The 27675-nt window shown below is 43.6% G+C and overlaps 1 protein-coding gene across 5 annotated transcripts in view; it reads left to right on the top strand.

Moving 5' to 3' along the window:
* Nucleotides 1-3043: 3043 nt before the first annotated feature.
* Nucleotides 3044-27675, top strand: part of SMAD5 (SMAD family member 5) — a 56994-nt gene continuing 32362 nt past the window's right edge. Inside the window, exons 1-2 of one of the 5 annotated variants that reach the window (XM_062189095.1) lie at nucleotides 3044-3154; nucleotides 25786-26354. In XM_062189095.1, the coding sequence (XP_062045079.1) occupies nucleotides 25952-26354 (403 nt within the window). In that variant the 5' untranslated portion in view covers nucleotides 3044-3154; nucleotides 25786-25951. Of the gene's footprint in view, nucleotides 3155-3623; nucleotides 3643-4103; nucleotides 4123-9524; nucleotides 9544-25785; nucleotides 26355-27675 lie in introns of those variants that run through there. The other 4 variants (XM_062189097.1, XM_062189098.1, XM_062189096.1 and 1 more) reach the window with 4 other exon arrangements.

The following is a 27675-nucleotide window of genomic DNA, read 5'->3' as shown; positions in this document are numbered from 1 at the left end:
ACAATGCAGAATGTCCTCAGGCACTGTCAGATGTTTCCTGAGGGGTGGGGAGGGCTGCAGCAGTTAAGTCAGCGCTTGGTGTGCCAGCATCCCACATCAGAGCGCCTGGCTCGAGTCTGGCTCCCCTGCTTCCTATCCAGCTCCCTGCTAAGGCACACCCTGGAAGGCTGCGGGCAATGGCTCATGTACCTGGGTCCTGCCAACCACATGGGAGACCCAGATTGGGTTCCTGATTCTTGACTTTGTCCTGGTCCAGCCTTGTCCATTTTGCAGCCATCTGGAGAGTGGATAGAAGACCTCCCTCTTACAAATAAAATGAAAATAAATCATAAAAACTTTAAAAATTGAATATTGAAGCTTCTTTTATCTGACCTTCCTGATCAGATGAATGGCCAAACTGAAAAGTGGCTTGTCTACTTTAATAACATCTGTTCAGATTGTCCTGTTCTACATTTGTAGATCCCATTTGATTGCTCAAAACAGAGACCCCCCCACCAGGTCCGTTCTTAGGCTCTGGCAGGCCCATTCATTTGCTGTTTTACCATCTTCTTGGCTATATAAATACTTAGTGACCTTCTCATGTACTGACGTCTGACGTCCTCTGGAAGGCTTTTGCTGTGCTGCTCAAATCTCCCTTCTTCCCTTCTTCTCCAAATGACAGCCTGCGCTAAAGCCACACAGGACCTGGGAGAGGCTGGAGTCTCTGCTGTGTCAGACCAGCATGCAGATACACAGTCCGGAAAGCCAACTGCTGGCTTTAGAGTTTTGAAAAGGAATCCTGGGTTCACAGAATGTTCTTATATGTGCACTGACTGCAAGACAGCAAACAAATTGTTTGGGGAAGGATTTTACCGGCTGTATGAAGGAGTGGTTTTGGTGGACACAATATTTAAACCAAATTGTTCTGTGCTACAGTGTTCAATAAAGTGCTCTGCAAACATCAACTCTTAAATTAAAAAAAAAAAAAAAGGCAGGGTTATAGGCACTTCTGGGAGTTGTAAACTCATGCAGGCTCCAGAAATATGTGCCTTCCAAGGACTGGAAACTTCTGAATTAACAACAACTAGCCAGTGAGTGTGATAAAGAGTTAAAGTACACAGACTTGACTTTCATGAAGTTTATGATGTAGTAAAGAAGTTTAAGATGTAGACCTGAGATTGCAAACTGATGGCCAGCAGCCTAAATCAGGACCATGGATTTGTTTTGTTTGCTTGTACAGGGCTGGCCTCTGGACTTAAGAAGGGGAAGGGGTGGGGAGGGAGGGGGGAGGAGGGAGGAAAAGGAGGAGAAAGAGAGAGAGAGAGAGCGCTAAAAAGATAAAACTGAGATTTTAGGGCCAGCAAAGTGGTGCAACAGGTTAAGCAGCTGTCTGTGACCCTGGCATCCCATATGAGGACCCGTTCAAGTCAGCTGCTCCCCTTCCAGTGCAGATCCCTGTTACTGCACCCGGAAAAGCAGTGGAAGATGGCCCAAGCACTTGGGTCCTGCCACTGATGTGGGAGACCCAAATGGAATTCCTGGCCCCCAGCCTTAGCCCTTGCAGCCATTTGGGGAGTGAACCAGCACATGGAAAATCTTTCTCTGTCTTTCCCCCTACCTTTCTGCCAATCCTTCAAAAAAAATCTTTTCAAAAAACTGAGGTTTTAGTTTTGCATAAGAATCCAAATTTCCAGCTTTTATTTAAAAAAAAAATCAGAAGATTTGTCCACAGTGGGCCCTTCTTCCTACGTTTCCCCATGATGGCAGTTGGAGTGCAGTAGCAGCCAGCATGCCCTTTGCTGGGAGCTGGCACGCCCTAGCTGCCCACCCTGGCCCACTCGCCTCCCTTGTCAGGCCTCTGTCATCCCTTGGGATGGCCACACCCCGATGCAGGGACTTCTGCAGCATTTATTCAGTCTCTTCCACATGAAACAAATGGCTGGGGCCTGGAGCAAAGGTAGCGCTTTGTGGGTCAGGTGAGATGAACCAGTCCGCTGCCATGGAGGTGGCAACAGAGGTAATGAGAAATGGTCAGACTGAGGATCTATTCTGAAGGTAGAGTTAATTGGACTTCTTATTAAATTAGGGTGTGAAAGAGGATTCCAAAACGACTCATTTTTATTTGTACTTTGTAAAAAAGATCTATTTATTTAATTCAAAGAGCTACAGACAGAGGAGGGAGAGAGCTCTTGCATCTGCTAGTTCGCTCCCCAGATGGCCGCCAACACTGGCCTGGGAGCTTCATCCGGGTCTCCTGCAGGGGCTCAACGTTGGCCATCTTCCGCCATCGCCAAGATGGGACGCTGATGTAGCAGGCAACTGCTCCGCCTCAACGCTGCAGTGCTGGCCCCTCTACTTAATTTATTTTAAAAGGAAACCCTTCGTGGAGTATCTGAAAAGCGGTATTGATTTTTTAAAAATAAAAATTATTTAAAGCTTTGCCTCACTAGCTACTCTGTCAGTCACACCCTGGGAAATAGTGACAAAGTGGGGGCTCTGTAAGGAGAAACATCCGAAGAGCCCCAGGGACTAAGCGGAGGAGGACCTTAGCCTCCGGGCGGCCCCTCCTCCTGGACAGGAGGCCCGAGTCCCCGCGGGGTCCCCCGCCCCCTGGCAGTGGAGCCCGGTCCCGCCGCACAGGGTGGTGCCCACTTCCCCAGGCCCGCAGGAGCTCCAGGGGTGCCCCGTGGGAGGGGCTTCACAGAAGGTGTGAGGTGGCAGGAACTTATTTTGAAGCGTTGCACCGAAAGACATCTCTCTTTGTTCAGATTTATACCATTTATGTTAAGATCCAGGACGATTCCTTTATTATAACTGCGTAGACGTGGTCAGGCAGGCTGCTGCTGGGAGAGCAGCAGGCCTCGCCATCTCCGCGAGAAGCCTGGACTCATCAGAAGCCGGGCTTGGCTGGCGCGGAGCCAAGCAGAAAAGCTTCCTTTGGCCTCCGGGGCTGCGGGCCCGCCCTCGGTCCCGCAGCGGTCACTCGGGCCTGGCGCGCATGCGCCGATCCCAGCGGGCGTCCTCCCAGGCTCCTTCCCTCGCTCCCTCCCTCCCTCATCCGGGTCCTGGGCGAGCGGGCGCCGTACGCGTGTCCCGCGACCGGGCTGCTAATAAAGTTGCGGCGAGGGGGAAGCGCAGCCGCGGCGCGGGGAGAGCGCGCCCAGCCGGCTCGTGAGTGAGTGAGGGGCCCCCGGGGGCGGGAGAGCGAGCGGGGCCGGGGTCAGCCTGGACGCCGCTCGCCCTCGGGCCCTGGCTGCCGGACTCTCCGGCCCAAGCGGGGGCGTGCGGCCGCGGGCGGAGCCGAAACGACCCGGGGCCTGCAGGGCGGGAGGTAGGCCGAGTCCGGGCCTGCCGGGGTCCCCGGCGGGCGGCGGAGGCCTCGCTCGCCGCCCGGTCGGATCTGAGGCGGGGCCGGGGCTGGCCGTCGTCCCGGTCGCGCCGCGACCGCGGGGACCGTGGAGGGCGGCGTTCGGGCCGCCCCCGTGGGGGTGGGGGCTCCCTGGCCCGGCGGCTGTCGGGGGAGCGGTCTGCTGGGCGACCTCCTCCAGGCACCGCCCTCGGCACCCCGCCCTGAGAGGGCTGCCGGCCGACGGCCGTCCCCCGGCTGGACGGGTCCGAGCGGCCGTCGCTTTGTGTTTCAGAGATAAGGATCCGCGCTTATCGGTGGGAATTACACGCTGGGCGCTGGGGATCTGCTCCCGCGCGCAGCTGGTCGTTAGCCCTGGCTTCCGCCGCTTGCCCTGTCAGTTTTCCCCCCACTGCAAAGGTCGCTTCGGCTTCCCGGAAGCCCCTGCAGGCTGCGGGAGCCGCGCCAGAGCGGGGTCTCTTGGCCCCGACCACGCTCCGCCTCCGCCGGGCCCCCCACTTGGGCATCTGTGCTCAGAGCCGCGCTCCGGGCGCTTCCCCCTCCCTCTTCCCCTTTTAGCCGCGGTTATTACGTGGAGTTTGGAGCCTAAGCTTTGAAAACTCCCATGTGGCGCCTGTCTTAAGTCGGAGCATGCTCAGTAGCCCAAACAGAGTCTCGGTGCAGAAAGAACTGGGGCGAGGATAGTCGGGGTATTTGGACGCGTGCCCGCTCGCGAGCAGAATGTTCCAATTCTGGCTTCGATGGCATTGGAGAGCGGCGCTGCGGCCGGCCTGGAGGTGCGGAACGCCTGAGCAGCCCGGGCTCCGGATGGTTATCTGGGTTGTAAGAGACAGTGTTTCCTGACCAGCTGGAGGGCCGCGGCGGGGGGCGGCGGGGGCAGCCCTGACGGCTGCGTGTGCGTGTCAGTGGGTGTGGTGCAAAGTGTATCTTGTTTACCTTCACTTTGCTGTGGAAAAAAGTTTTGAAGTCTGGTTGGGTTTGTCACATCGCGCCTGTTGCCTAGCACTGCCCCAAGTGTTCTTACCTCGTCTCACGCAAGCTCCGAGGCCGGCGTTCGTCTTGTTCACGCTGCGGTCCTTGAGTTTCCTCAGAGGACGGGAATTCCCCGGCATGAATTAGTTTGTAATTTTAAAGCTGAAAAGTTAAAAGCCTTAGTCCCATAGGTTTAGTACCAGTCCGTATAGTTGGAAAATTTTAAACATGCGGATGCTGCGGTGTCGATTGGGGGAAATTAACACTCACTGTGGCAGTTTCACACTTTGATCCCAGTACCACTAGGAAATTACTGTGTTCCAAGATCGGAAAGTAAGAAGCTATTTGCGGATATGTAACAAGTTGTTTTGTATTCTTACCGTTTTGGTAACTATTGTGTTCCTCTAAGGTGCACCTCCAAATTACGGAACAGCTCAGAAGAGACAATTTAACAAAATTTAACTTTCATAAAGGTTGTAACATACTATGTTTAGGTTTTCAAAATCAGATTTTTGTTTATGATTGCATGTTTGCCCCCAGCATTGTTGCCCTCTGTCAGTGCCCTTTACGTAACAGCTTACCAGGGTAGCTTTTTCTTTTCAGATAATCATTCATCAAATCTACATCTATTTTTTGTGTTGTAGCTGAACTAGGCAGCACAGATTAGATTAGCTTTCTCAATTGACTTTCCTCTTAGGTTTCAAGTGCATCTCTAGGATATGGTCTGGTTATCAGGAGGAAGAGAGCAGCAAACTGGATGGAAAACTGACATAGTGCTTTTGTAGATTCTTTGCAGACCTGGTTGTATTATCTGCTTGTCTGGTTCTCTGGTAGGCGCCATAGAAATGGGTGGATTGATAAGTGCTGGGTTTCTTTCCCCCTCTGGCTAAGTCAGCCATTAATTTCAGTGGGAGACAGTGGTAGAATGTTGTTACTAATGAGGTTTGAATCAGATCCTTGTTTACTGTTGGTTATGTAACACATTGCGGGGAGTATTATTAAAAGTTGCATTCTGTAGCAAGGTAGAGGCAAGTAAATTCTGCTTACTGTCTTCACTGAGTTTTAATTCTTGGCTGAAGCTGAAGGCACATTAGACTACAACCATAATTATACCTGGGCAGCCTGTCTGTTTCCTGTTTTCATCATGAACCCAAACATTATGATTTGCAGTGATGATCTTTTTTGTCCTTTGCGTTAAACAGACTTAGTGTGTTTTTCCCTCACAACTGAAAACAGATTTGTAACTTGGTCGAATCAAAGATTTTAATGTTGTGGAAGACTAGGCAGTGATATACAAAGGATTTTTTTTGTTTCTTAGTAATTTAAATTGAAATACCATCTAAAAATCTTTTTCATGTATATTCTTTGATTTGTTTTATGTAACTTTTAACATTACCAGTAGTTTGAGGGGTCTTTTTAAAATTTTTTTTTTAAAGATTTATTTTATTTATTTGAAAGAGTTTCAGAGCAAGGTAGAGCCAGAGAGAGAGAGAGAGAGAGACAGAGAGGTCTTCCATCTGCTGGTTCACTACCCAAATGTTTGTTTTTTAAAGATTATTTATCTGGGGCCGGCACTGTGGTGCAGTGGGTTAAAGCCCTGGCCTGAAGCACCGGCATCCCATAAGGGCGCTGGTTCTAGTCTCGGCTGCTCCTTTTCTGATCCAGCTCTCTGCTGTGGCTTGGGAAAGCAGTAGAAGATGGCCCAGGTCCTTGGGCCCCTGCACCCATGAAGGAGACCCAGAAGAAGCTCCTGGCTCCTGGCTTTGGATTGGTGCAGCTCTGGCTGTTGCGGCCATCTGGGGAGTGAACCAACGGATGGAAGACCTCTCTCTGTCTCGACCTCTCTCTGTAACTTTCTTTCAAATAAATAAAATAAATCTTAAAAAAAAATCATTTATCTGAAAGGTACAGTAAGGGAGAGACGGAGAGATCTTCCATATGCTGATTCACTCCCCAGATGGCCATAACTCCTAGGGCCAGAACCTAGGAACTCCATCTGGACCTCACATGGGTGGCAGGGGCCCAAGTACTTGAGCCATCATTGACTGCTTTCCCAGGTGTGTGAGCTGGAAGCTGGATCAGAAGCAGAACAGCTGGGGCTCAACTGTTGGTCCACTATCACAAACAGCAGTTTAACTTGCTGTACCACAACACCAGCTCCACTTTGAGGAGTCTGTGAATTTAAGAACATATTTATTATTTCTATATGTGTTGGTAGTGCCACATCTGGGTGAATTTTAGAGCTGACTAACATGTACTGTGAGATGTAGGTGTTTTTATTCCCCTGGTCTGTCAGTCTTTGTTCTCTTTATTTCTGGAATGTTCCCCCACCCCCAACCCTTGGCTTTGTACTAAGAGTGAAGAAACAAGATAGTTCAGTTCTTCAGAGATGTCAAGGCTTCTTCTATTCTATGATTTGCTAGTGCTCATAAGGTCAAAGGCGTTGGCGAAGAGTCCTTATAAGGCACAGTAGCAGCCTGAGGAATGATTATCTCCACCAGTCTGGATATTCTGGGGAAAAGGGTATCTGGGAAGGTAGCATTCACAAGAAATGGAATGCCCAGATATATCTTCCTGATGAAGAAGATGATGAAGGACCTCCAAAAGTTGACCCATGTTCTTTTTTCTTATTTAAATTTTTATTTGTTTATTTGGCAGAGAGAGGAACAGACAAAAAGAGAGAGAGGGAGGAGAAACATCCATCCTGTCTGATGGTTCACTCCCTAAGTGTCTGTAATGGCCAGACCCTGCTGAAGCTGAGAGCCACGAACCCAGTCCAGGTCTTCCACGTGAGTGGTAGGAACCTGACTGCTTGAGCTGTCATTGCTGTCTTCCAGGGACTGTCTGTATTAGCAGGAAGCTGGAGTCAGGAGCTAGAATGGAGTGTCAAACCCAGGTAGTCTGATGTGGGACATGGGCATCATTAACCAATAGACTAAACACTGCCCCAACCCATTTCCTTTTTCACTTCTGAAGTTAATTGAATAGTAATAATGGAAATGTTCAGCTTATTCCTGCAGTCACACACCCTTTACCTCTAATCAGAGCTCTGAATCTAAGAGGTGTGTTTAGTAAGTGGAAGGTTAAGATTTTTAAGAATTCTTAAAAACTAGATTGCTGAGGCCCATGTTGTAGCACAGCAGTTAAGCCTCTGCTTGTGAAGCTTGCATCCCATATGCAGACTGTCTGTTGAGTCCTGGCTATTCTGCTGTTGATCTAGATTCCTGCTGTTGCACCAGGGAAGACAGCAGAAGATGGCCCAAGTACTTGGGACCTTGCCACCCAAGTGGGAGACCAGGATGGAGCTCCTGGCTTCAGTCTGGCAGACCATTTGGGGGAGTGAACCAGTGGATGGAAGATGTCTCTCTCTCCCCTCTTCTTCGATCTTTCTATCTACCCCTCTCTGTTCTACAAGTATATAAATCTGAAAAAACAACAACTGCAGCAACTAAATTTTGTCAGGACCAGCTGATTTCCCAGTCTCATAGGTCACCTTCATATTCAGATAGCTTTTATTGTTTCTCAGTTTGGAAAGATGGAGTAATCTTAGCATTTTTGGTTTTTTCATAAATAATCAGCCAGTTCTGGGCTAAATTTAGTTATGATTTTTTTTTTTTAAACCTTGGGCAGCCAGCAAGGGAGGTTTTTTTGTCCAGTTTTAGTAGAGTGGTGCTTTTAGCAATTTTTCTTCCTGCTTTTACTGTGTCCTAATTTGGTTGAGATAATGTCTTGGAATAAAGAGTTTCTTACTAAGAGTTCTGTATGTGCAGTACTGTAGTTGTAATTCACTTTTGGAAGCTAGTTGTTAAAGTATATTTTATAAGCAGATTTTGGTCTTGTACCCTTTGGGTAGTTTCTGCCTATAATTTATAGACTGCTCATTTATGGAAATTTGAAAATAGTTTTATCTGTTGTGACAAGACACTAAGTGGATTTTCCTTTGCATTTCCGTATGTTTTTGTTCAACTGAAAATAATAATAAAAAAGACTAGTGTTCCCTTGCCACAATTCACTCAGTACATCAAGCTGGTATCTTGGGAAGCTTATACTTTACAGATTTAACTGTGATCTCAGAATATGGCTGGCTGGTGCTTTCAAGACAAGTTTTGTTTTGTTCAGTTTTGTTTTCATGGTGTATTGGGAACTGCCTAGTGCCTCGTCTGGTAGGCTGTATAACTTAAGACCTGGTCATTCTGGTTTTTATCTTCTCAGGAAGAGGGGTACTGTAGAAATAATTAAAAGACAGGCCTCGATTTGCTTCCTTCCAGCTTCCTTCCCACTTAAGTGAGTGTGTACTTAGCTTGCTGACCATGTTCCAGTCTTTGGAGTTGAAAGTGCAGATTACATAAATGAAGACTAAAGTGGAAAAGGTACCAGAGTCATCTGTATTCTCATTGCTTTTAAGTAGGGAACTTGAATTCTGGGGTGCATGTTGAGGTATATGGAGAATATCTTCACAATGCATTGAAGTAAGTGTTGTTTGTGTACATAGATAGCTCATTGTGTTCCAAAAACACATTTTACACTAATGATTTAGTATGTGTACTTGACGATTTTATGATTTAAAGGAAAGCATTGTAAAGACTGACCAGCTCTGTCTCCTCCCATGCCTACAAGCCTGTACTGGCCCACTTGGATACATCTGGAAGCAGTGTAGGAATCTTGGAGGCTTGGGGGGTGCGAGGCTGAGTGATACATATACATCAAGCTCAGCTTACTTAGGGAATTTAGAGAAGCAGGTGAAGCTTAAAGAGTGGTTAAACACTGGGAAACAAAAGTCTGCATGTGGGAGGCAAAAGTAGAGACGATTGTATGGGCACAAAGACTAGGCAAGAGGATTATGATGTGGAAAGTGTCAGGGATGATGAGTTCAACTCCTAAAGGGCTTTGAAATCCACTGTGAGAATGTCTGATGTCTTTGGAAATTGGGAGTCACTCCTGGGAAAAATGGTGATTTAAATGTTTCCTATAGAAAAATACATTGGGTGCCCATGTGATCGTATCCTTTCTTCCTTACAGGTGTTCGCATAGGGAATAGGATATCTGAATCTTGAAGAGCTGTGGGCAAACTTATTTTTGCCTTTTTTCTCTTGTCTGCCTGCAATTGTGAAAGAGACAAGCTTTTTAAAATCGGTGTAACTGAATCTAGGGTTGATGAGACAGTGGTGGTGATTATCTGCTCTTGATGACACTTGGTGACTACTATTAATACTGGAACCACAAGAGTAAGATTTTTACAGCTTTATCCCTACCAAGATGTATGCAAGTGGCTTTTCCAATTTCAAGTGATCCTGGGCACCTTGGTTCATAAACCTGCATAATCTGGGACTTTTACTAAAAATGTGGGTAGTAGGGGTGAGCATGGATGCAGCGGCTAGGATGCTGGTTGAGATACCCGCATGACATATCAGAATGTCTTGTTTGAGTCCCTGGTTCTGCTTCTACCTCCAGCTTCCTGATCATGCACGTTCTAAAGGGAGCAGATAATAGATCAGATCAAGTACTTGGGTCCCTGCTGTCCACGTGGGAGATCTGGATTGAGTTCCTGGCTCCTGGCTTCAACCTCGCCTAGCCCTGAGTGTTGGGGGCATTGGGGAGTGAACTAACAGATAGATGGAAGATCTCTGTCTTTAAGGTGGGACCCCTGCATTCTAAACCCTAATGAATCTGATTTTTTGAAAAACAGATTTGTTCTATTTATTTGAAAGGCTGAGTGACAGGGAAAGGCAGAGAAGGATCTTCAGTCTGCTGGTGTACTCCCCAGATGTCTGCAACAGCTAGGACTGGGCCAGGCCTCAGCCAGGAATCTGGAACTCCATCCGGGTCTCCCACGAGGGTAGCAAGGGCCGATGTACTTGGGCCATCTTCTGGTGCTTTCCCAGATGCACCAGCAGGGAGCTGGATCTGGAGTGGAACAGCAGGGACTCAAGTCGTCACTGCGGTGTGAGATGCTGTCAGTGTCTTAACTTACTGTACCACAATGTCAGCCCCTGGGCAGTGCCTTTTGAGCCTGAGTTCCTAATGTGGAGTATTCCTGGCATATGGTAAGCACCCAGTAAATCTTGAATAAATCTAGTTTCTACTATCACAGATTCTACTCTCATTTCTGCTCATATGATCTCCAGATTTATGTATTTTTTTATTCTTTCAAGTTTTAATTTCATATCTTCTTGGAAGTATGTCAGTGCTTGCTTCCTTGTATCCTTCCATTGTCATCTTCTTTCTCATTTTGTCCTTTACTAGAATGCTCTTTTTTTGTGGTTAAGTGATATTTTCATTCTTCCAACTATTAAACTTTCACCTTTCTGTTATGCTCATTTCAATTCTAGTTGGTTGCTAAGCCTTACTGAGTGTTTATTTATGGTGTCACTCATACCTCTTCCTTTTCGATCTGTACTGCAATCACCACTCTGGTCTGTGTACCTCTCATATGGGCTTACTACCATGTTTTCCATTTGCCCCCTAACTAGTCTCTTATTTGGTCATGTGCTATTGCCAATTTTATCTTCTTCAAGTGGCTCTTCGAACATACCTTAACGTTTAGATAGAACTCTACAATGAACATTGATAATGTCTAGCATTCTGATTCCTTAGGCTGGGCTTTCATTCTGTCCTGCTGCCTTTCCCTCATGTTTTGCCGCCATGTTTTGCTGATTGTCCCCTCTCTGTTTGGCCTATCTCATTTTGCTTACTGATTGATACTTGGTTTTCCTTGTTAGTGTCTTTTCTTATCCAGTGGACTGTGAATTATAGGTGGCCATATTCTTATTTGGTATTGGTTGGGGGTGTATGGGGAGTCTGAGCTAGGTATTTTTTGCATACTTGTTAAGCACTCCACGGTTGGTATGTTACTGGCCACTCGTGGCACAGTTAATTACTTCTTAAGCAGTCTTATTCACAAGTATACGATCTTTTTCTCTGCTTTCCAGTTGTATTGGTATACTCCCTCCTCCTTTCTGTTCCATTTAAGTCCCCTAAATAGATCTGAATTTGAAAGTGTTTAATCACTCAGATTTCATTATATTCATTCTCGCTGCGACATTGATGAGAGTTTACTGGCTTACCCAACACAGGCTGTTTTGTGTGTTACCTAGTGGGGTTATAAATTTGGGAGAGGATTTGTGGGTTCTCTGAAAGATATCTCAACATGGTTCAGTTTAGTTTGTACTTTTTGTTTTATGAAGTTCTTGGTTAGATCTTTAGTAATTATTTTAACTACCCTTGACTTTTAAAGAAAGGGCTGCTTGACACTAGGTGTTCAAAAAGTTGATTTAATGTGGCTTCAGTAAGAGCAATGTTGAAATAAGACATTCAACATTTTAAAATAACTAATTTGAAATAGCTTCTTATGGAGGTTTATTGCAAAAGAAAATAACTTGATGTTTTAAGTTCTTTGAAGCCTTTTGATTTTTTTTTTTGGCTCTTCTTACAAACTAAATATATCAACTTGTAAAAATAATAACAAAATACAGTATATATGATGTAATTGCATTTTTGGTGGTCCAGGATGAGACTGGCAGAGGTGTAAATAGAATCTACTTGGAAGCCAGATTTTTAACAAGGGCATTGTCTCACATATGTGGGCTGTGAGGTGCATCTTCCCTGTGACTTAAGTAGAAAACTCAGAGGGAAGCAAGCCTGAGAACACCCAAAAGTACAGTGATGTACGTTGCATACTTCAGGCTAACTGGGTTATTTCTGAGGTAAAAGAGAAGTTTATTCTCATTAGTTGATGAGTTAATCGCCAAGTTTCTCCAAAACCAACACTGAGGAATGTTGGAAAGGCTATGAATAATGCAGAAAGAGAAGGCAAAAAAAGAAAAGGCAAAAAAGAGTCTAAGGAATGAGAACAAAAGAGAGAACAGCATTACTGGTGAGAAATTTTGGGATTATCAGAAAGGAGTTGGGGAGAGGAGAAAAGAAAAAGCTGCCATATTTCTTCTCAGATGTACATTCTTGCTACTTTGTACATTGCTAAAATTGTAATGCCTTAAAATTTGTGGTGTCAGAGTATTGCTTTTGGCCAGGTAGCAGTTTTTATGCACTTGTTATTGTACATGTATGGCTCTGCTCAGTATTTCGTTTTTCTCCCCTCCCCTCCCCTCCCCTTCCCTCCTTTTAAAGATTTATTTATTTATTTGAAAGTCAGAGTTACACAGAGGAAGAGAGATCAAGATCTTCCATCTGGTGGTTCACTACCCAAATGGCTGCAGGGCTGAAACCAGGAGTCAGGATCTTCCACGGTGGTGCAGGGACCCAAAAAGTTAGACCATCCTCTGCTGCTTGCGCAGGCACAGCACCAGGAATCTGGATTGGAATTGGAGCAGCCAGGCTCTGAAGTGCTGCTATATGGGATGCTGGTGTTGTAGGTGACAGCTTTGCCCACTACACCAGAACACTGGACTCTGGCATTTTATAAGCATTGTTGTAACTTCTCATATTAAGTGATTTGCAGTTTAAAATATTTTCTCAGTTATTGTTTGTAAATCTTCATATATGCCTTTTGGAAAGGGCAAGCAAGCACTAGTATGAAAACTTGCAGGCTGAGTATTAGTGACTTTGAAAGACAGTCCTGGAGCAATATTAGAACTGTCTTCAGATCTTTGGTCTTGATGGCAGAAGGATGTTTTGTGAAAACAGATTTTAAGTGTTGAAAAGCATTGTGTGTTAGTTTAATTTGTATCTTTCTTCAAGGTTAATAAAATATTGATGTCTTCTAAGGAAGATGACTTTGTTTTCTGTTGAAATACAGGGGGTGGGTGTTTGGTGCAGCTTTTATGATGCTGCTTGGGATGTCTACATCCTATATCTGAGCACCTGGGCTCCAGTCCCGGCTCTGCTTCTGCTCCCAGCTCCCTGCTCATGTGCGCCCTGGGAGGCAGCCGTGGTGACTGGGGTAGTCATCTGCCACCCACCTTCAAGACCTAGGTTGAGCTCTGCGCCCCTGGCTTGGCCCATTCATGGCTGTTGCAGGCATTTGGGGAGTGAACCAGTGTGGGAGTGCTCGAGAAATGTTAGTGGTTTTATTATTAATATATTATCGAAATAATAATGGGATCCCTTTGATTAAGCAGTTGATTTTGTAGAAATAAAGCTGCTGAAATCCTTGAAATAACTATGTTCTTTTAAGAAAGCCAACTGTCTAAACATCCACCTCTGTAAGTAACATTTCAAGATCGTTCATGCCCTTTTGTCTCTTGAGTCAGTAACAGTGCAGCCCATATTCCATACTAGGTATGGAGAAGGTTTCCTGCACAGTTCATAATGATAATTGAGTTAGCAGAAAAGGCTTTATGAACTAATGAAAATTGGTTCAGGAAGAAGCTCATTGGAAATGAAGCCACTTAAAACATAGACCAGCATTTCAAACTAAGTGGTGAATGAAATGTCTAATTGGGACTTCATCTTGAAAAATGAAGCTAAAAATTTGGGAAAATATTGGATTATGTTGGTAAGCTTGCATTGTTTTAATGAGCATAGAATGAATCTAGTGTGATTGGATAGACTTAATTTTTCTTAGATGTTAATTTAGTAGCATGATACATGAAATTCTTCAGTTTGACTTTTGTGGCATTAACATTAAGGGTTTTTTGTGTCAAAAATATTGATAAGAATATGTGTCAGTTTTCCCAAGGACTTCTGTTAATCCTTTGATAGTCACATTACTCTTACCTCTCAAAACATTACTTGCTGAATACTATAGAAGTAGAGTGCTCAGGCTCGGCATTCCTCATCTGTGGAAAGCTGCAGTTCTGCAGGACCATATCACACACTTGTGTGAGGTCTTGGCTGCAAAGGGAAACCCAAATCATACTGATGCATCATGCTACTTCCTGTGTCAGGAGTAATAAAGTGTTTTATTGCTAATATGAGAGTCTCATGTCCTTTGTCATCTTCCAGGAAACAGATTCATACTTAATTTTTCACTTGCAAGTAGATTAAAATCAAATCGTAGACCCTACAGTGTTTGCCATGATTTTTTATTTATTTATTTATTTATTTTTTTGACAGGCCTCGAGTGGACAGTGAGAGAGAGAGACAGAGAGAAAGGTCTTCTTTTTTTTTTTTTGACAGGCAGAGTGGACAATGAGAGAGAGACAGAGAGAAAGGTCTTCCTTTTGCCATTGGTTTCACCCTCCAATGGCCGCTGCGGCTGGCGCACTGCGCTGATTCGAAGCCAGGAGCCAGGTGCTTCTCCTGGTCTCCCATGGAGTGCAGGGCCCAAGCACTTGGACCATCCTCCACTGCACTCCCGGGCCATAGCAGAGAGCTGGCCTGGAAGAGGGGCAACCGGGACAGAATCCGGCACCCCGACCGGGACTAGAACCCGGTGTGCCGGCACCGCAAGGCAGAGGATTAGCCTGTTGAGCCACAGCGCCAGCCGCCATAATTTTTTTAAAAATTATTTATTTGAAAGAGTTACAGAGAGAGGTAGAGCCAGAGAAAGAGAAGTCTTCCATCCACTCCCCAAATGACCGCAACAGCCAGAGCTGAGCTGATCCAAAGCCAGGATCCAGGAGCTTCTTCCAGGTCTCCCACGGTGGTGCAGGGGCTCAAAGACTTGGGCCATCTTCTACTGCTGTCCCAGGCCATAGCAGAGAGCTGGATCGGAAGAGGAGCAGCCAGGACAGGTACTGGTGCCCATATGGGATGCCAGTGCTGAAGCCTGGGGCTTTAACCCCTTTTGCTACAGCGCTGGCCCCAATCATTTGTATAAAGTTTGTAAAATCTTGTAAATTTTCCAAAATTTGGAGTGTCTTAAGCCATTGTGGTGAGGAGGATACTAATGAATGGGAACTAATTTTATAAGCAGTCTGTCACTAGTAAATTTTCTTAAGATTTTAAAATATTTTAGTAAATTTAGTTATTTGAGAGTCAGAGAACTCCTGTCTACTGGTCTGCTCCTCAGATTCCTACAGTGGAGTGGGGGTGGGAGTGGGTGAAACTAGAGCCTGGAACTCAATCCAGCTCTCCCACGTGGGTGGCAGGAACCCAGCTACTTGGGTCAACATTGCTGCCTCCCAGGGTCTGCAGTGAGCAGGAAGCTGCCATCGGGAGCCAGAGCTTAGATTGAACCCAGGTATACCGATGTGAGTCCCAGATGTCCTAAAGGACATCCTAACAGGTGTCTTAAATGGTAGACCAAATGCCTGCCCCTAGATTTTTTTTATAATTTTTAAAATGATTTATTCACATATTTATTTATTTGAAAAGCAGAGCAATGCAGAGGTGGAGAGAGAGAGATATCTTCCATCCATTAATTCATTTCACAAATGACTGCAACAGCCAGGTCTGAACCATGCTAAAGCCAGTAGCCAGGAACTCCGTCTTGGTCCCCCCACATAGGTGCAGGGACCCACGTATGTGGCCATCTTCCATCACTTTTCCAGGCGTATTAACAGGAAGCTGGATTGGAGGAGTAGCCCTGATTGTGGTAGATGGGATGTCGGTGTTGCAAGCTTAACGTGCTGTGTTACAACACTGACTCTAGCAGATATTTTAAGTTGAAGTATATAAATAATAAAGTGCACACATCTTAGGTCTACAGCTCAATAAACTTTTACACATGTTCCCACCTATGTCTTCACCACCTATATCAAGATAGAGAAAATGTCACGCTCCCTAGAGGTCTCTCCTGGGAGCCCTAGTATCATACTAGCCTCTGATACCATAGGGTAGTTTTATCTGTTTTTGAATGTTATAGGATGGAATGGTTTAGTACATAATCTTTCCATTAGTGTTATGTCTGAGAAATTAGTTCATGTTTTACGTATATTAGTTTATTCATTTTTTGTTGCTGTGACATTCCATTGTATGAATTTATTAGCATGATTCATTTACTCCATTGTTAATGGATATTTGGGTTCCAATTTGGCACTACTATAAACAAAATTTCCATGAACATATACTTGTCTTTTGGTGGACATAGCATTCACTTACATTGGGTATATACTTGGGAATGGAGTTGATGGGTCATGGAGAGTATTAGAGAATACTGTCAAATAATTTTCCATAGGGACTAATGCTAATTTATATTCCTTCTTGCCATATGTTAGTGTTCCAGTTGTTCTGGATCATCTTTTTTTTTTTTCTTAATAGCCATACTGGAGTATTCTCTGTCTCACTGTGTGTTGTTGTTGGTTTTTGTTTTTGCATTTGTCTTATAGCTACTATTGAGTCCGTCTTCTGTTAAACATTTTGACACCTTTTGTGAAATGTCTGTTCATCTCTTTGGCTATCCACTAATAAATTTTTATGGTGCATTTTGCTTCCTTCTATAACTTTGTAAAGATTTAGATAATGAATACTGGGATAGCTTAAATATATCATGTATACAGCTGGAAAGTAAAGAATTCCATTTCACATGTTAAAAATTTTGAATTGTCCCATATTTAAAGAATTGGAACCAGTTTTTTGGCCTGGTGGTTGAGGCCCCTGTGATCCACATGTGAATACCTGGGTTCATGTCATGCTCTGGCTTTTGACTCCAGCTTCCTGCTAATGCAGACCCTGGCACTGTGGTGATGGCTTAAGTAATTGGGTTCCTGCCACACATGTGCTAGGTTTGGATTGAGTTCCTGTCTTACAGTTTTGGTCCTGGCCTAGCCCCAAATGTTATAGGTATTTGAGGAGTGGGGGAGCTCGCTCTCTTTGCTTTTTAGATAAATAATTAAAAAAACAAAACAAAACATTGAGGGAACCAGTGTTGTGGCACACCGGGTTAAGCCCCTGCCTGCAATGCCAGCATCTGAGTATTAGTTTGAGTTCTGGCTGCTCCACTTTCCATCCACCTTTCTGCTGATACACCCAGGAAAGCAGCAGAGGATGGCCCAGTGCTTGGTCCCCTGCACCCACATGGGAGACCCAGAAGGAGTTCCTGGCTCCTTGGTTTGTCGTGGCTCAGTCCTGGCCATTTGGTGAGTGAAGCAGATTGAAGCTCCATCTCTCTTTGTCCCTTCTCTATTCTCCCTGTTAACTCTGCTTTTCAATTAAACAAATAAATTTGGGGGAAAAAAAACATTGATTGCAAGGGTTGTCCTTTCCCTCAGTGCTAGTTTTAAGAAAATATTAGTTTTGAGTCTTAGGTTTTAAAAGTATGATTCCCATTGTTCTTTCTGAAGCCAGTTCTCTTGAAATGTAACTGACATGCCTGTTCACTAAAATCACTAGTCTTTCCCTTATTTATATTCTCTTTAAACTTTCCCATATGTGTGATCTTCTGTAGTATCATTTGATCTAATTCTAAGCCTGTCTTTTTTTTTTTAGCGATTCTTCATATGTAACTTCTTTGCTAATAATTGAATGTTTCATAATATTCAGATGTTTGCTTGCTGTTCTTCTCACTTTATTGAAAATCTATTTTTTTATTGTTACATCTCTTTGTGCAAAATATTAAATCTATTTCTCATCTTTACCTCCTAGTCGTTGCCTTTCTCAGTGGAGTTTACCATCATTTATACTGATAGAGCAGTCTTCCCAGGGCATGTATGTGGTATCTACCAGCGCTTGGGATCCTGAATCTTGCATCCAAGTACCTGGTTTGAATTCTGGCACTCTGCACTTCCTACCTAGCTTCAGAGTAATCTGCCTGGGAGGCAGCAGATGATGTATCATGTATTTGAGACTGAGATAGAGGCCCAGATGGAGTTCCTGGCTCCTGGCTTCCACCTGGCCTATCCTGGCTGTTGCTGGCATTTGGGAAGTAAACCACTGGATGGAAGATCTATGTGGCTCTCCCCTTTGCTCTGTCACATTGCCTTTCAATTAAAGATGGAAAGAAAGATGTATTTTTTGAGCAACCATCCAAATGCCCTTAGTTCAGATATTTTAGTTACTTGGATTTAAAATGTAAAATATCTGTAATTTTAAAGTATAGTTGACAGAAAAATCAATGACCATTCATCATTACCATTGTAGTGTGTGGTATGGTGCGTGGGATAATGCCAAGTCTTGGAAGGATTTTATACTGGCAAGTGAATATATGCTCTTATTATTGTCATTAATTAGTTTTTAATGATGAATATTCAGTGAACATAGTTTGTGGGGAAGGGAAGTCTTCACAAAAGGGAACTGGACTTGAACTTGTCATTAAAGATGACTAAGATTTCTCTTTGAAGACTCAAATGGGTAGAGGTGCAGGGATCTGGGCTGTGTCAGGATGTGTGTACGTTTTGTGGTACAGTAATGGGTAAAGTTAGATTGGAAATATGACTTTTTTCATCTGAATAGTAATAATCTTAATTGGTGTTTGAATAGCTGTAACATTGTTAAGGGTGTGCACACACACATCACCCATTATTTAAACTTTCAGTGAATGAGGAGCTATCATCTCTTTTACAGAGAACTTAATAGGTTTTGAAAGAGTCATACCTGGTCATAGTCATTTATTTAGTAAAGTACAGAATCTAGTATCCTGATTTCATTATACTACTTTTAGTTAAAAATAGTAAATTTTGGGGCCTTTGTGGTGTATTGGATGTTGGCATCCCATTTGGGCACTGATTCAAATCCCGGCTGCTCCACTTCCAGTCCAGCTCACTGCCAATGTGCCTGGGAAAGCAGCAGAAGATGGTCTAAGTCTTTGGGCCTATGCCACCCACACAGGAGACCCTGAAGAAGCTCCTGTCTTTAGTCTGGCCCAACCCTAGCTGTTGCAGCCACTTGGGGAGTGAACTGGTGTATAGAAAATGTATCTCTCCCTCTCCCTAATTCTTCCTTTCAAAGAAATTCAAATAATAAATCTTTTTTAAAAAGTTAAAAAATGAATTTTTTGAGTTATGGAATACTTCAACACTTGAAAGAATAGAGGTAAAAATGTATCTGTGCACAGTTTGCTTCAAATCTAGTTTTTTTTAAAACACAGTTCAATTTTTTTCATGTTTGCTTTATCTTTCTTTTCCTGCTCACTAAAAACAGCCAGTATTTAATACCCTGAGGTTGTTGTGTCTCAATTCCACAGATACTTTTATTCTCTCATTGTTAATCTAGATATTTGTATAAAAGTGTGTTTATGTAGTTGGCCCTCTATATCTGTGAGTTCCTTAACCACAGGTTCAACCAGATGTGGATTGAAAATATTATGGAAATAAATGGATGGATACTAGACACATACAGATTTTTTTCCCTTGTTTTTACTCCCTAAACATTTTAGTGACAGCTGTTTACAAACCATTTATATTGTATTGGATATTATAAGTAATGTAGAGATGATTTAAAGAATATGAGGGGCAGGTGTTTGTTGCAGTGGTTAGGATGCCTGCATCCAATATTGGAGTGCCTGAGTTTGAGTGCTGGCATTGCTTCTGATTCCAGATTTTCTTCCTAATGCACATGGTTGGGTGCCAGCCATCCATAGGGAGATCCAGATTGAGTTTCTGGCTCCTGAGAAGTCAGCCAATGAATGGGTAATCTCTTTGTCTCCCCACCTTTCATGTAAATAAAATAAGTAAAAAATTTAAAATAAGTAAAAAATTTAAAAAGACCAAATTGTGGCATAATGCTTTAAAAAATATATGAGGGTGTGTAGGTTATATGCATGCAAATACTACACCTTTTTACATAAGGGACTTGAGCATCTATGGATTTTACTTTCTGTATATTTTTGTGAATTTTTTTTTTTGAACATTTATTTTATTTATTTGAAAGAGTTACAGAGAGAGAGGTCTTCCCATCTGCTGGTTCACTCCCCAGATGGCTGCAGCAGCCAGAGCTGTGCTGATCCGAAGCCAGGAGCCAGGTCTTCTTCCTGGTCTCCCATGCTGGTGCAGGGGCCCAAGGACTGGGGCCATCTTCTACTGCTTTCTCAGGCCATAGCAGAGAGCTGGATCGGAAGAGGAGCAGCCGGGACACGAACCGGTGCCCATATGAGATGCTGGCGCTTCAGGGCAGGGCTTTAACCCCCTACGCCACAGTGCTGGCCCCATGGATTGCTTTTTTTTTTTTTTTCCCATTATCTCACTTAATTTTTTTTAAAGATTTATTTATTTATTTATTTGAAAGAGTTAGAGAGAGGAGAGGCAGAAACAGAGAGGTCTTCCCATCTGCTGGTTCACTCCCCAGATGGCTGCAGCAGCCAGAGCTGTACTGATCTGAAGCCAGGAGCCAGGAGCTTCTTCCAGGTCTCCCATTTCGGTGCAAGGGCCCAAGGACTTGGGCCATCTGCTGCTGCTTTCCCAGACCATAGCAGAGGGGTGGATTAGAAGAGGAGCAGCCGGGACTAGAACCGGCGCCCATATGGGATGCCGGCACTTCAGGCCAGGGCGTTAACTTCAGGCCAGGGCGTTAACCCTCTGTGCCACAGCACCGGCCCCAATCTCACTTAATTTAAAATAAGGTAGTATTGTAGGTCCAGGGGATCTGACATTGGGTTGGGAAGATGAGACTAACTGTATACTAACATTTCAGTGGAGAAGACATAGTAAATAAATAAAAAAGCAATACTGTAATATCCGGTTAGAGAACATGATGAGGAGATGGAGAGTGATGAAGGCATGGCTTTATGCTACTTTAATTAATCAGTGGGTTTCTCTTTCAGGAGTTGGCATGTGAGCAACTGTATTAATAGAGTAAGTCATGACAGATCTGGGAGGAGAATTCCAGGGGAGAGAACATTAATGCCAAGACTTTGAGGCAGAAATAACCTTGGAATACATGAGAAGTGGAAAAGATCTACTGTACTGAGTTAGCTGGAAGAATGGTTAAGAAATTAACTTGAGGGTCCTACACTTTTGCTGCAGAAGGTTAAGCCTCCGCCTACAGTGCCGGCATCCCATGTGGGTGCTGTTTTTTTTTTTTTTTTTTTTTTTTTTTTTTTTTTTGCAGGCAGAGTGGATAGTGAGAGAGAGAGACAGAGAGAAAGGTCTTCCTTTTTGCCGTTGGTTCACCCTCCAATGGCCGCTGCGGCCAGCGCATCGCGCTGATCCGAAGCCAGAAGCCAGGTGCTTCTCCTGGTCTGTGGGTGCTGGTTTGAGACCTGGCTGCTCCACTTCCGATCAAGCTCTCTGCTAATGGGCCTGGGAAAGCAATAGAAGATGGCCCAAGTACTGGCTCCTGGCTCCTGGCTTGACCTGGCCCAGCCTCAGCCGTTGGGACCATTTGGGGAATGAACCAGCAGATAGAAGATTATCTTTGTCTCTTTCTCTGTATCTCTACCTTTCAAATAAATTTTAAATAAATCACAAAAGCAACGAAATTACTTCAGAGAAGGAGCCAAGGGCAAGATTGTGTGGATCCTATAATGTAGCTTAAGTTTAAATTTGGATTATAGTGGTGAGCCAATGGGTGCTTTTTGAGCAGGGGAATGACATGATTTGACCTACTTACATGATTACTTCTACACTGGACTTTTGTTGAGTAGAAAAGAATGTAGAAACTGTATAAAAGATCTTGAAGATATGTTGTCATAGGTTCTTCTGTACCTTTTTTCTCTTTAATATGCAATCTTGTAAAAAAAGATAATTGTGAGTTTTGTATTTGCTTGTTCAAGTGTAAAATTGCTCTCAAAGGACAGAAGAGATAAAGGTATTGGGAGCCTGTGAGAAGGGGAACTAATGATAAAGAATAGGATGAAAAAGAGCCAGATACCTTAAGCTTTTTACATGCCAAGAAAAGTGTACAAGTAAGGATCCAGTTAGCCAAATTTTCATAAACTGAGCTCTCCTGTGTGGTGACCTAGAGTGAGAACCAGCACTTTCCCAGGACAGCAGAAGCCACTCAGGTTTTCTTGTGGTTTCCACCCCACTCTTACTTTCACAGGGTAACACTCTACCCCTAACCTCCTGGCAGCTTCTCATAGCATGCATTAGTCTCTCCTGATTTTTGTACCAGCGCTTTTAATTTCATCCTATTCGTCGTAACTTGATTCTGTGATTCTTTGATCGATACCCTTTGTTAAAATGTTAAAACAGTGCAGAAGTCAAATAGAACATATAATGAAGGGCTCCTGTGTTTCTTCCTGGTCCATGCCTCTCCCCAGAGGCTGCTGCAATGAATATTTGTAGGGAGGCTGCTGGTCCTTGTTCTCTGTGTTATATACACAAACCATTCCCTTTTTTCATGTTAGTAGTTAATTATGATAATGGTAGGTTATTAGTTAAACATTTATTAAGTGCTTTCCATGTACCCTGTGCAGTTCTAAGTGATTTATATGTAATAACCCATTCCCATTTTATGGTTCAAACTTCCCCAGAGTTATAGTACCCACATTATTGTTTTTATTGACTGCATAGTATTCTTGCACTGTATCAAATTGAAGACCATTTTGTCTTTAATTTAAAAAATTTCTACTTGTCTACTTGAGAGGCAGAGACACATCAAGAGCTCCCATCTACTGGTTCACTCTCCAAATAAAACAGCTGGGGCTGGGCTGGAGCTAAAGCCAGAAACTCAATTTAGGTCTCCTATGTACGTGGCAGGGACCCAACCGTTTGAGCTAAGCTGCCTCCCAGGGTCCAGATTGGTGGGAAGTTGGAATCTGGGGCCAAAGCCAAGGAACCACCCCAGTTACTCATGAAATGGAAGGCAAATGTCTTTTTCCTTTTCTTTTTTTATTTTTATTTTTTATTTATTTTTTTATTTTTGACAGACAGAGTGGACAGTGAGAGAGAGAGACAGAGAGAAAGGTCTTTCTTTGCTGTTGGTTCACCCTCCAATGGCCGCTGTGGCTGGCACGCTGCGGCCGGCGCACCGCGCTGATCCGATGGCAGGAGCCAGGTGCTTCTCCTGGTCTCCCATGGAGTGCAGGGCCCAAGCACTTGGGCCATCCTCCACTGCCTTCCCAGGCCATAGCAGAGAGCTGGCCTGGAAGAGGGGCAACCGGGATAGAATCTGGTGCCCCGACCGGGACTAGAACCTGGTGTGCCGGTGCCGCAAGGCAGAGGATTAGCCTGTTGAGCCACGGCGCTGGCCAATTTCCTTTTCTTTTTTAAAAATTTATTTATGTATTTGAAAGTCAGAGTTACACAGAGAGAGGAGGGGGCTGGTCTTCCATCCGATGGTTCACTCCCCAATTGACTTCAACGGCTGGAGCTGTGCTGATCCGAAGCCAGGATCCAGGAGCTTCTTCCAGGTCTCCCACATGGGTGCAGGAGCCCAAGGACTTGGGCCATCATCTACTGCTTTCCCAAGCCATAGCAAAGAGCTGGATCGGAAATGGAGCAGCTGGGTCTCAAACCGGCGCCCGTAAGGGATGCCAGTGCCTCAGGCCAGGGCGTTAACCTGCTGCGGCACAGCGCCGGCCCCTTTTTTTCTTTTTTAAAGATCTATTTATTTATTTTCAAAGTAAAGAGTTACAGACAGCTCTCTGGGATGCAGTGCCAGCCCTGGAAGCAAGTGTCTTAATGGCTAAGCCAAACACACTTCTTTCCCTTTATCACAGTTGGTTGAATTGTTTCCATATTCAGTGCTATATGTAGAATGATGAGTGTATTATGTATTGTGATCTTCAACCTCCTCTCCTTGGCCTCCTTCCTTAACATATTTCATTGCTCATGGATTCTTTCACATGCACTGCCTTATCTACACCCCTTATATTCCAACATTCCTGATTAAATCTCAGTGAGTCCAGCCTGTGTTGTCTCTCTTTTAGGAAAGTCTCTGTTCATGTCCACCTATATTTTGTTTGTGTCCCTTTACCTTTGAAATTTCCCTTCAGTCTCAGTCAAAACCATGCCTTTACTTTCTGATCAAATCGGATTATTTTCTACATGATCGCTGTAGTTAGAACTGGAGGTCAGCCGCCTTATAATTCATTTAGCACATAGTGCTTCATGCTTTGTGACCTGTAGCTTTCATTCTTTGTTACATTTGTCTTGTTTCATGTGTCAGTCTTCATTGCCTTGCAAAAATTATCCTACATTGGATTGGGAAAGACAAGGTACAAGGCCTATCCATAGATAAGGAGTGGCCTTCACTTCCTTGTCACCTTTCAATCTGGTGCCATGATAGCAGGCTGGAAAGGATCAGTATTCAGTGCCCGGCTCATACTGATTGTGAGTAAGTACACTGCAGTGAACAGTTGTTGGCTCTCGAAGTGAAATCTATTTGGTTTAAATTTTTTTAAAAGCCCCATCATGGCTGTTTACCTCATATGACACTTAATAAACAATCAGTAATTGTACCAATCATTGATTTTAACTGAGTTTTCTTTATGTTTACCTGGGGTTTAATTGAGCCCACATGTTCTTTTCTGGTATGATGTATCCCGATCCAAAACAAACTTGATGCTAGAATTTGAAAAGGTGGAGCCATAACATTGCTTGGTGATTCTAGGCATAAGAAAGGAAGTGCCTTTGTTACTGGCATCATTTTTCCAAACATCGTTGCTGCTGTTTGACCAGGTGCCCATTGTCTGTAGTTGGCTGGGCAGTGCTCTGCAGGGGGTTTTACCCACTCTTCCCAGGAGAGCACTGCTGCAAGTCCCTTTCTCTGGCCATTGTCTCTTCTCTGAGAGTTTTGCAGTGGTGCACATGGTAGTTTACCTAGAGCTGCTGTATTCTTATCCTTAAAATACCGCAGAAGCCAGTAAGAATGATAAAATTGTAAACTGACCCCCCCCCTTTTTTTTGCTAAATTGTGAATTTTCTTTAAATATATTTGGCATTCATAATTTTAAAAAGAGATACTTGGTAGTTTTTTTCTGGAAGTTTTATGTGCTTATGATTTTAGGGTTTGGTATATCTTAATACAGTTTACATCTAATTACATGGCTTGAGAGGATCATAGCTTTTGTTGAAACCATGTAAGTCAGTGAAACATTTTAAAGAACGTGATGACTTAAGGAAAGAACTAGATTTCTGTTAAGTCTTTTGTTCATATCAGTAGTTATGTTCAAAACTGATACAGCACGTAGCATGGCTTTCAGTGTAGGAAGGTACTTCAGAATCAAACCTTACAAGAGTGTTTTAGGGCTTAGTGACCTGACCAAAGGAAAGCAGGGCTATTTTTGCTTTTGGTTTTCATTTGATGTTGCCATTGAATTATTTGTTTGTTAAAAGGAGAGTGACTAATAAATCAGTACAGAACTTTAATTATTATAAGTCAGAAATAGAGACAGAGAGATCTATCTTCTATCTGCTGGTTCATTCCCCAAATGGCCACAAAGACCAGCACTGGTCCAGGCCAAAGCCAGGAGCCAGGAGCTTCTTCCAGGTCTCCCACGTGGGTGCAGTAGTCCAAGCACTTGGACCATCCTCTGCTCCTTTCCCAGGAAGATGCAGCGAGCTGGATCAGAAGTGAAGCAGCCAGGACTTGAACTGGAGCCCATATGGCATATGGCAGCTTTACCTGCTGTTCCACTGCACTGGCTCCAAGTATAGAACTTTGAGAGAAAATTTCTTCTTGAGTTAGTTTTTTGTGTTACTTTGTAGTGCTTTTCTGCTCTTACTGACAAATACCATTTTTTGAAATAGACTTAATATATGTAATTTGATTTGATTTAAATTAGGATTCTTTCCCCCTTTCTCTTTCAGGACTTGAACCAATGAAAGGAACATATGGCACTTGTGGAGAGAAATGTCACTCTTCCCCGCTTAGGGGGAGCTTCGGCTTAGGACCTGTATATGACTTTCACCCACGATCTGTTCTTGAGTAGCCACTGACTTTGATTACAGGAAGGTCTCTGAAGATTTGTATCAAATGACGTCAATGGCCAGCTTGTTTTCTTTTACTAGTCCAGCGGTAAAGCGATTGTTGGGCTGGAAACAAGGTGATGAGGAGGAGAAATGGGCAGAAAAGGCAGTTGATGCTTTGGTGAAAAAGCTAAAAAAGAAAAAGGGTGCCATGGAGGAACTGGAGAAAGCCTTGAGCAGCCCAGGACAGCCAAGCAAATGTGTCACTATTCCCAGATCTTTGGATGGACGCCTGCAGGTTTCTCACAGAAAAGGCTTACCCCACGTTATATATTGCCGTGTTTGGCGCTGGCCTGATTTGCAGAGTCATCATGAGCTAAAGCCATTGGATATTTGTGAATTTCCTTTTGGATCCAAGCAAAAAGAAGTTTGTATCAACCCATACCACTATAAAAGAGTGGAGAGTCCAGGTAGGTTTTACACCCTTGAGAAAGCTTTTCTCTTCCTGATTTGTATGTAACTGTATTTAGTAATTAAGATATTCACCTTGTATTTCTTTCTTGAAGATTTTAATCTTGGATTATTGGATTTTTCAATTTAGCTTTTTGTAACATAGGCAATAAAATTCCCAAGCACCCATTATCTATACTCTGCCTTCCTTTTGGAAAGTTTGTTCCCATTTTATTGAAGCTTAAGACCCACAGATCACTAGATCCCATTTCTTTTTTCAAGAACTGGGTGTTCTGTGGGTGAGTGTTTGGCATAGTGCTGAAGAAGCCTATATCCTGTATTGGAATGCCTTGGTTCGAGTCCCGGCTCTTCTCCTAATTTCAGCTTAGTGCTGATGTGTAGGTGTTGGCTCAAGTACTTGAGTCCCTGCTATTGTCCATGGAAGACATACATTGAGTTCTAGGCTCCTTTTTCCTAGCTGAGCCCCCAGCTATTACAAACCTTTGGGCAGAGAACCAGAACTCTGTCTGCCTTTAAGTAAAAATGAAAATAAATAAATATTAAGAAAAAATAACTGTTTTGCACAATTATTCCACTTTCCAGCATTATATTTTCCCCTTAGCCAGATTATTTCTGATAGCATACACTCATGGCATGATACCGTATAAATTGTCCCTTATAAAATAATGGTTGCCAATGAATTTTGCTTTTGACTTCATTCATCTACCCCTGATCTTTTTATTGTACTACTTCCTCAGACCATTTTATAACATTCTGTGTTACATTTTGACATGTTTATTTCCCATTCTTTCTTGTCATAGCTCCAGTTAGTCTTTGTTCCCTACCGTTTAACTTGTCAAGATCCCCAGTGACTGCTGCCTTACAGATTGCGGGATCCTGTCCTGGTCTTCATCTGTTTGCCCTTGTAGCAGTGTTTGGTGCAGTTGCTTTCCTTCCCTTCCTCTCAGAACCTTTTCTCTATTTGGTGTTTACTTCACTACACTCTTGTGGTTCTCCTACCTCACTGACTTGTTGCTTAGTCTCTTCTTCGGCCTTTTATTTTCCTTATTCCTTAGACCTCATCATCATCTGTATTCATTTTGTGCTGCCGTGGTGCCATATGTCTTAAATAGTTTATAAGCTGATGCTCACATTTGGAGCTTCGTCCTTCAGTTTTAGATTTGTGTATCCAGTAGCCTAGTTGACACCTCCACTTGACTGTGTAATGAACAAAATTGAATGTCATAAGGCAAAGGAGAACTTTTGGCTTTTTTCTCCCACCAAATCAGTTTTTTGTCCTGCTAGTCCTATTGAAGCAAATGGTACCGTTACATATGTAGT

Source organism: Lepus europaeus, chromosome 4 (genome assembly GCF_033115175.1).
Source record: "Lepus europaeus isolate LE1 chromosome 4, mLepTim1.pri, whole genome shotgun sequence".
NCBI lineage: Eukaryota > Metazoa > Chordata > Mammalia > Lagomorpha > Leporidae > Lepus > Lepus europaeus.
The sequence above is the reverse complement of the archived record's forward strand: the minus strand, read 5'-3'. Positions and strand labels throughout refer to the sequence as shown.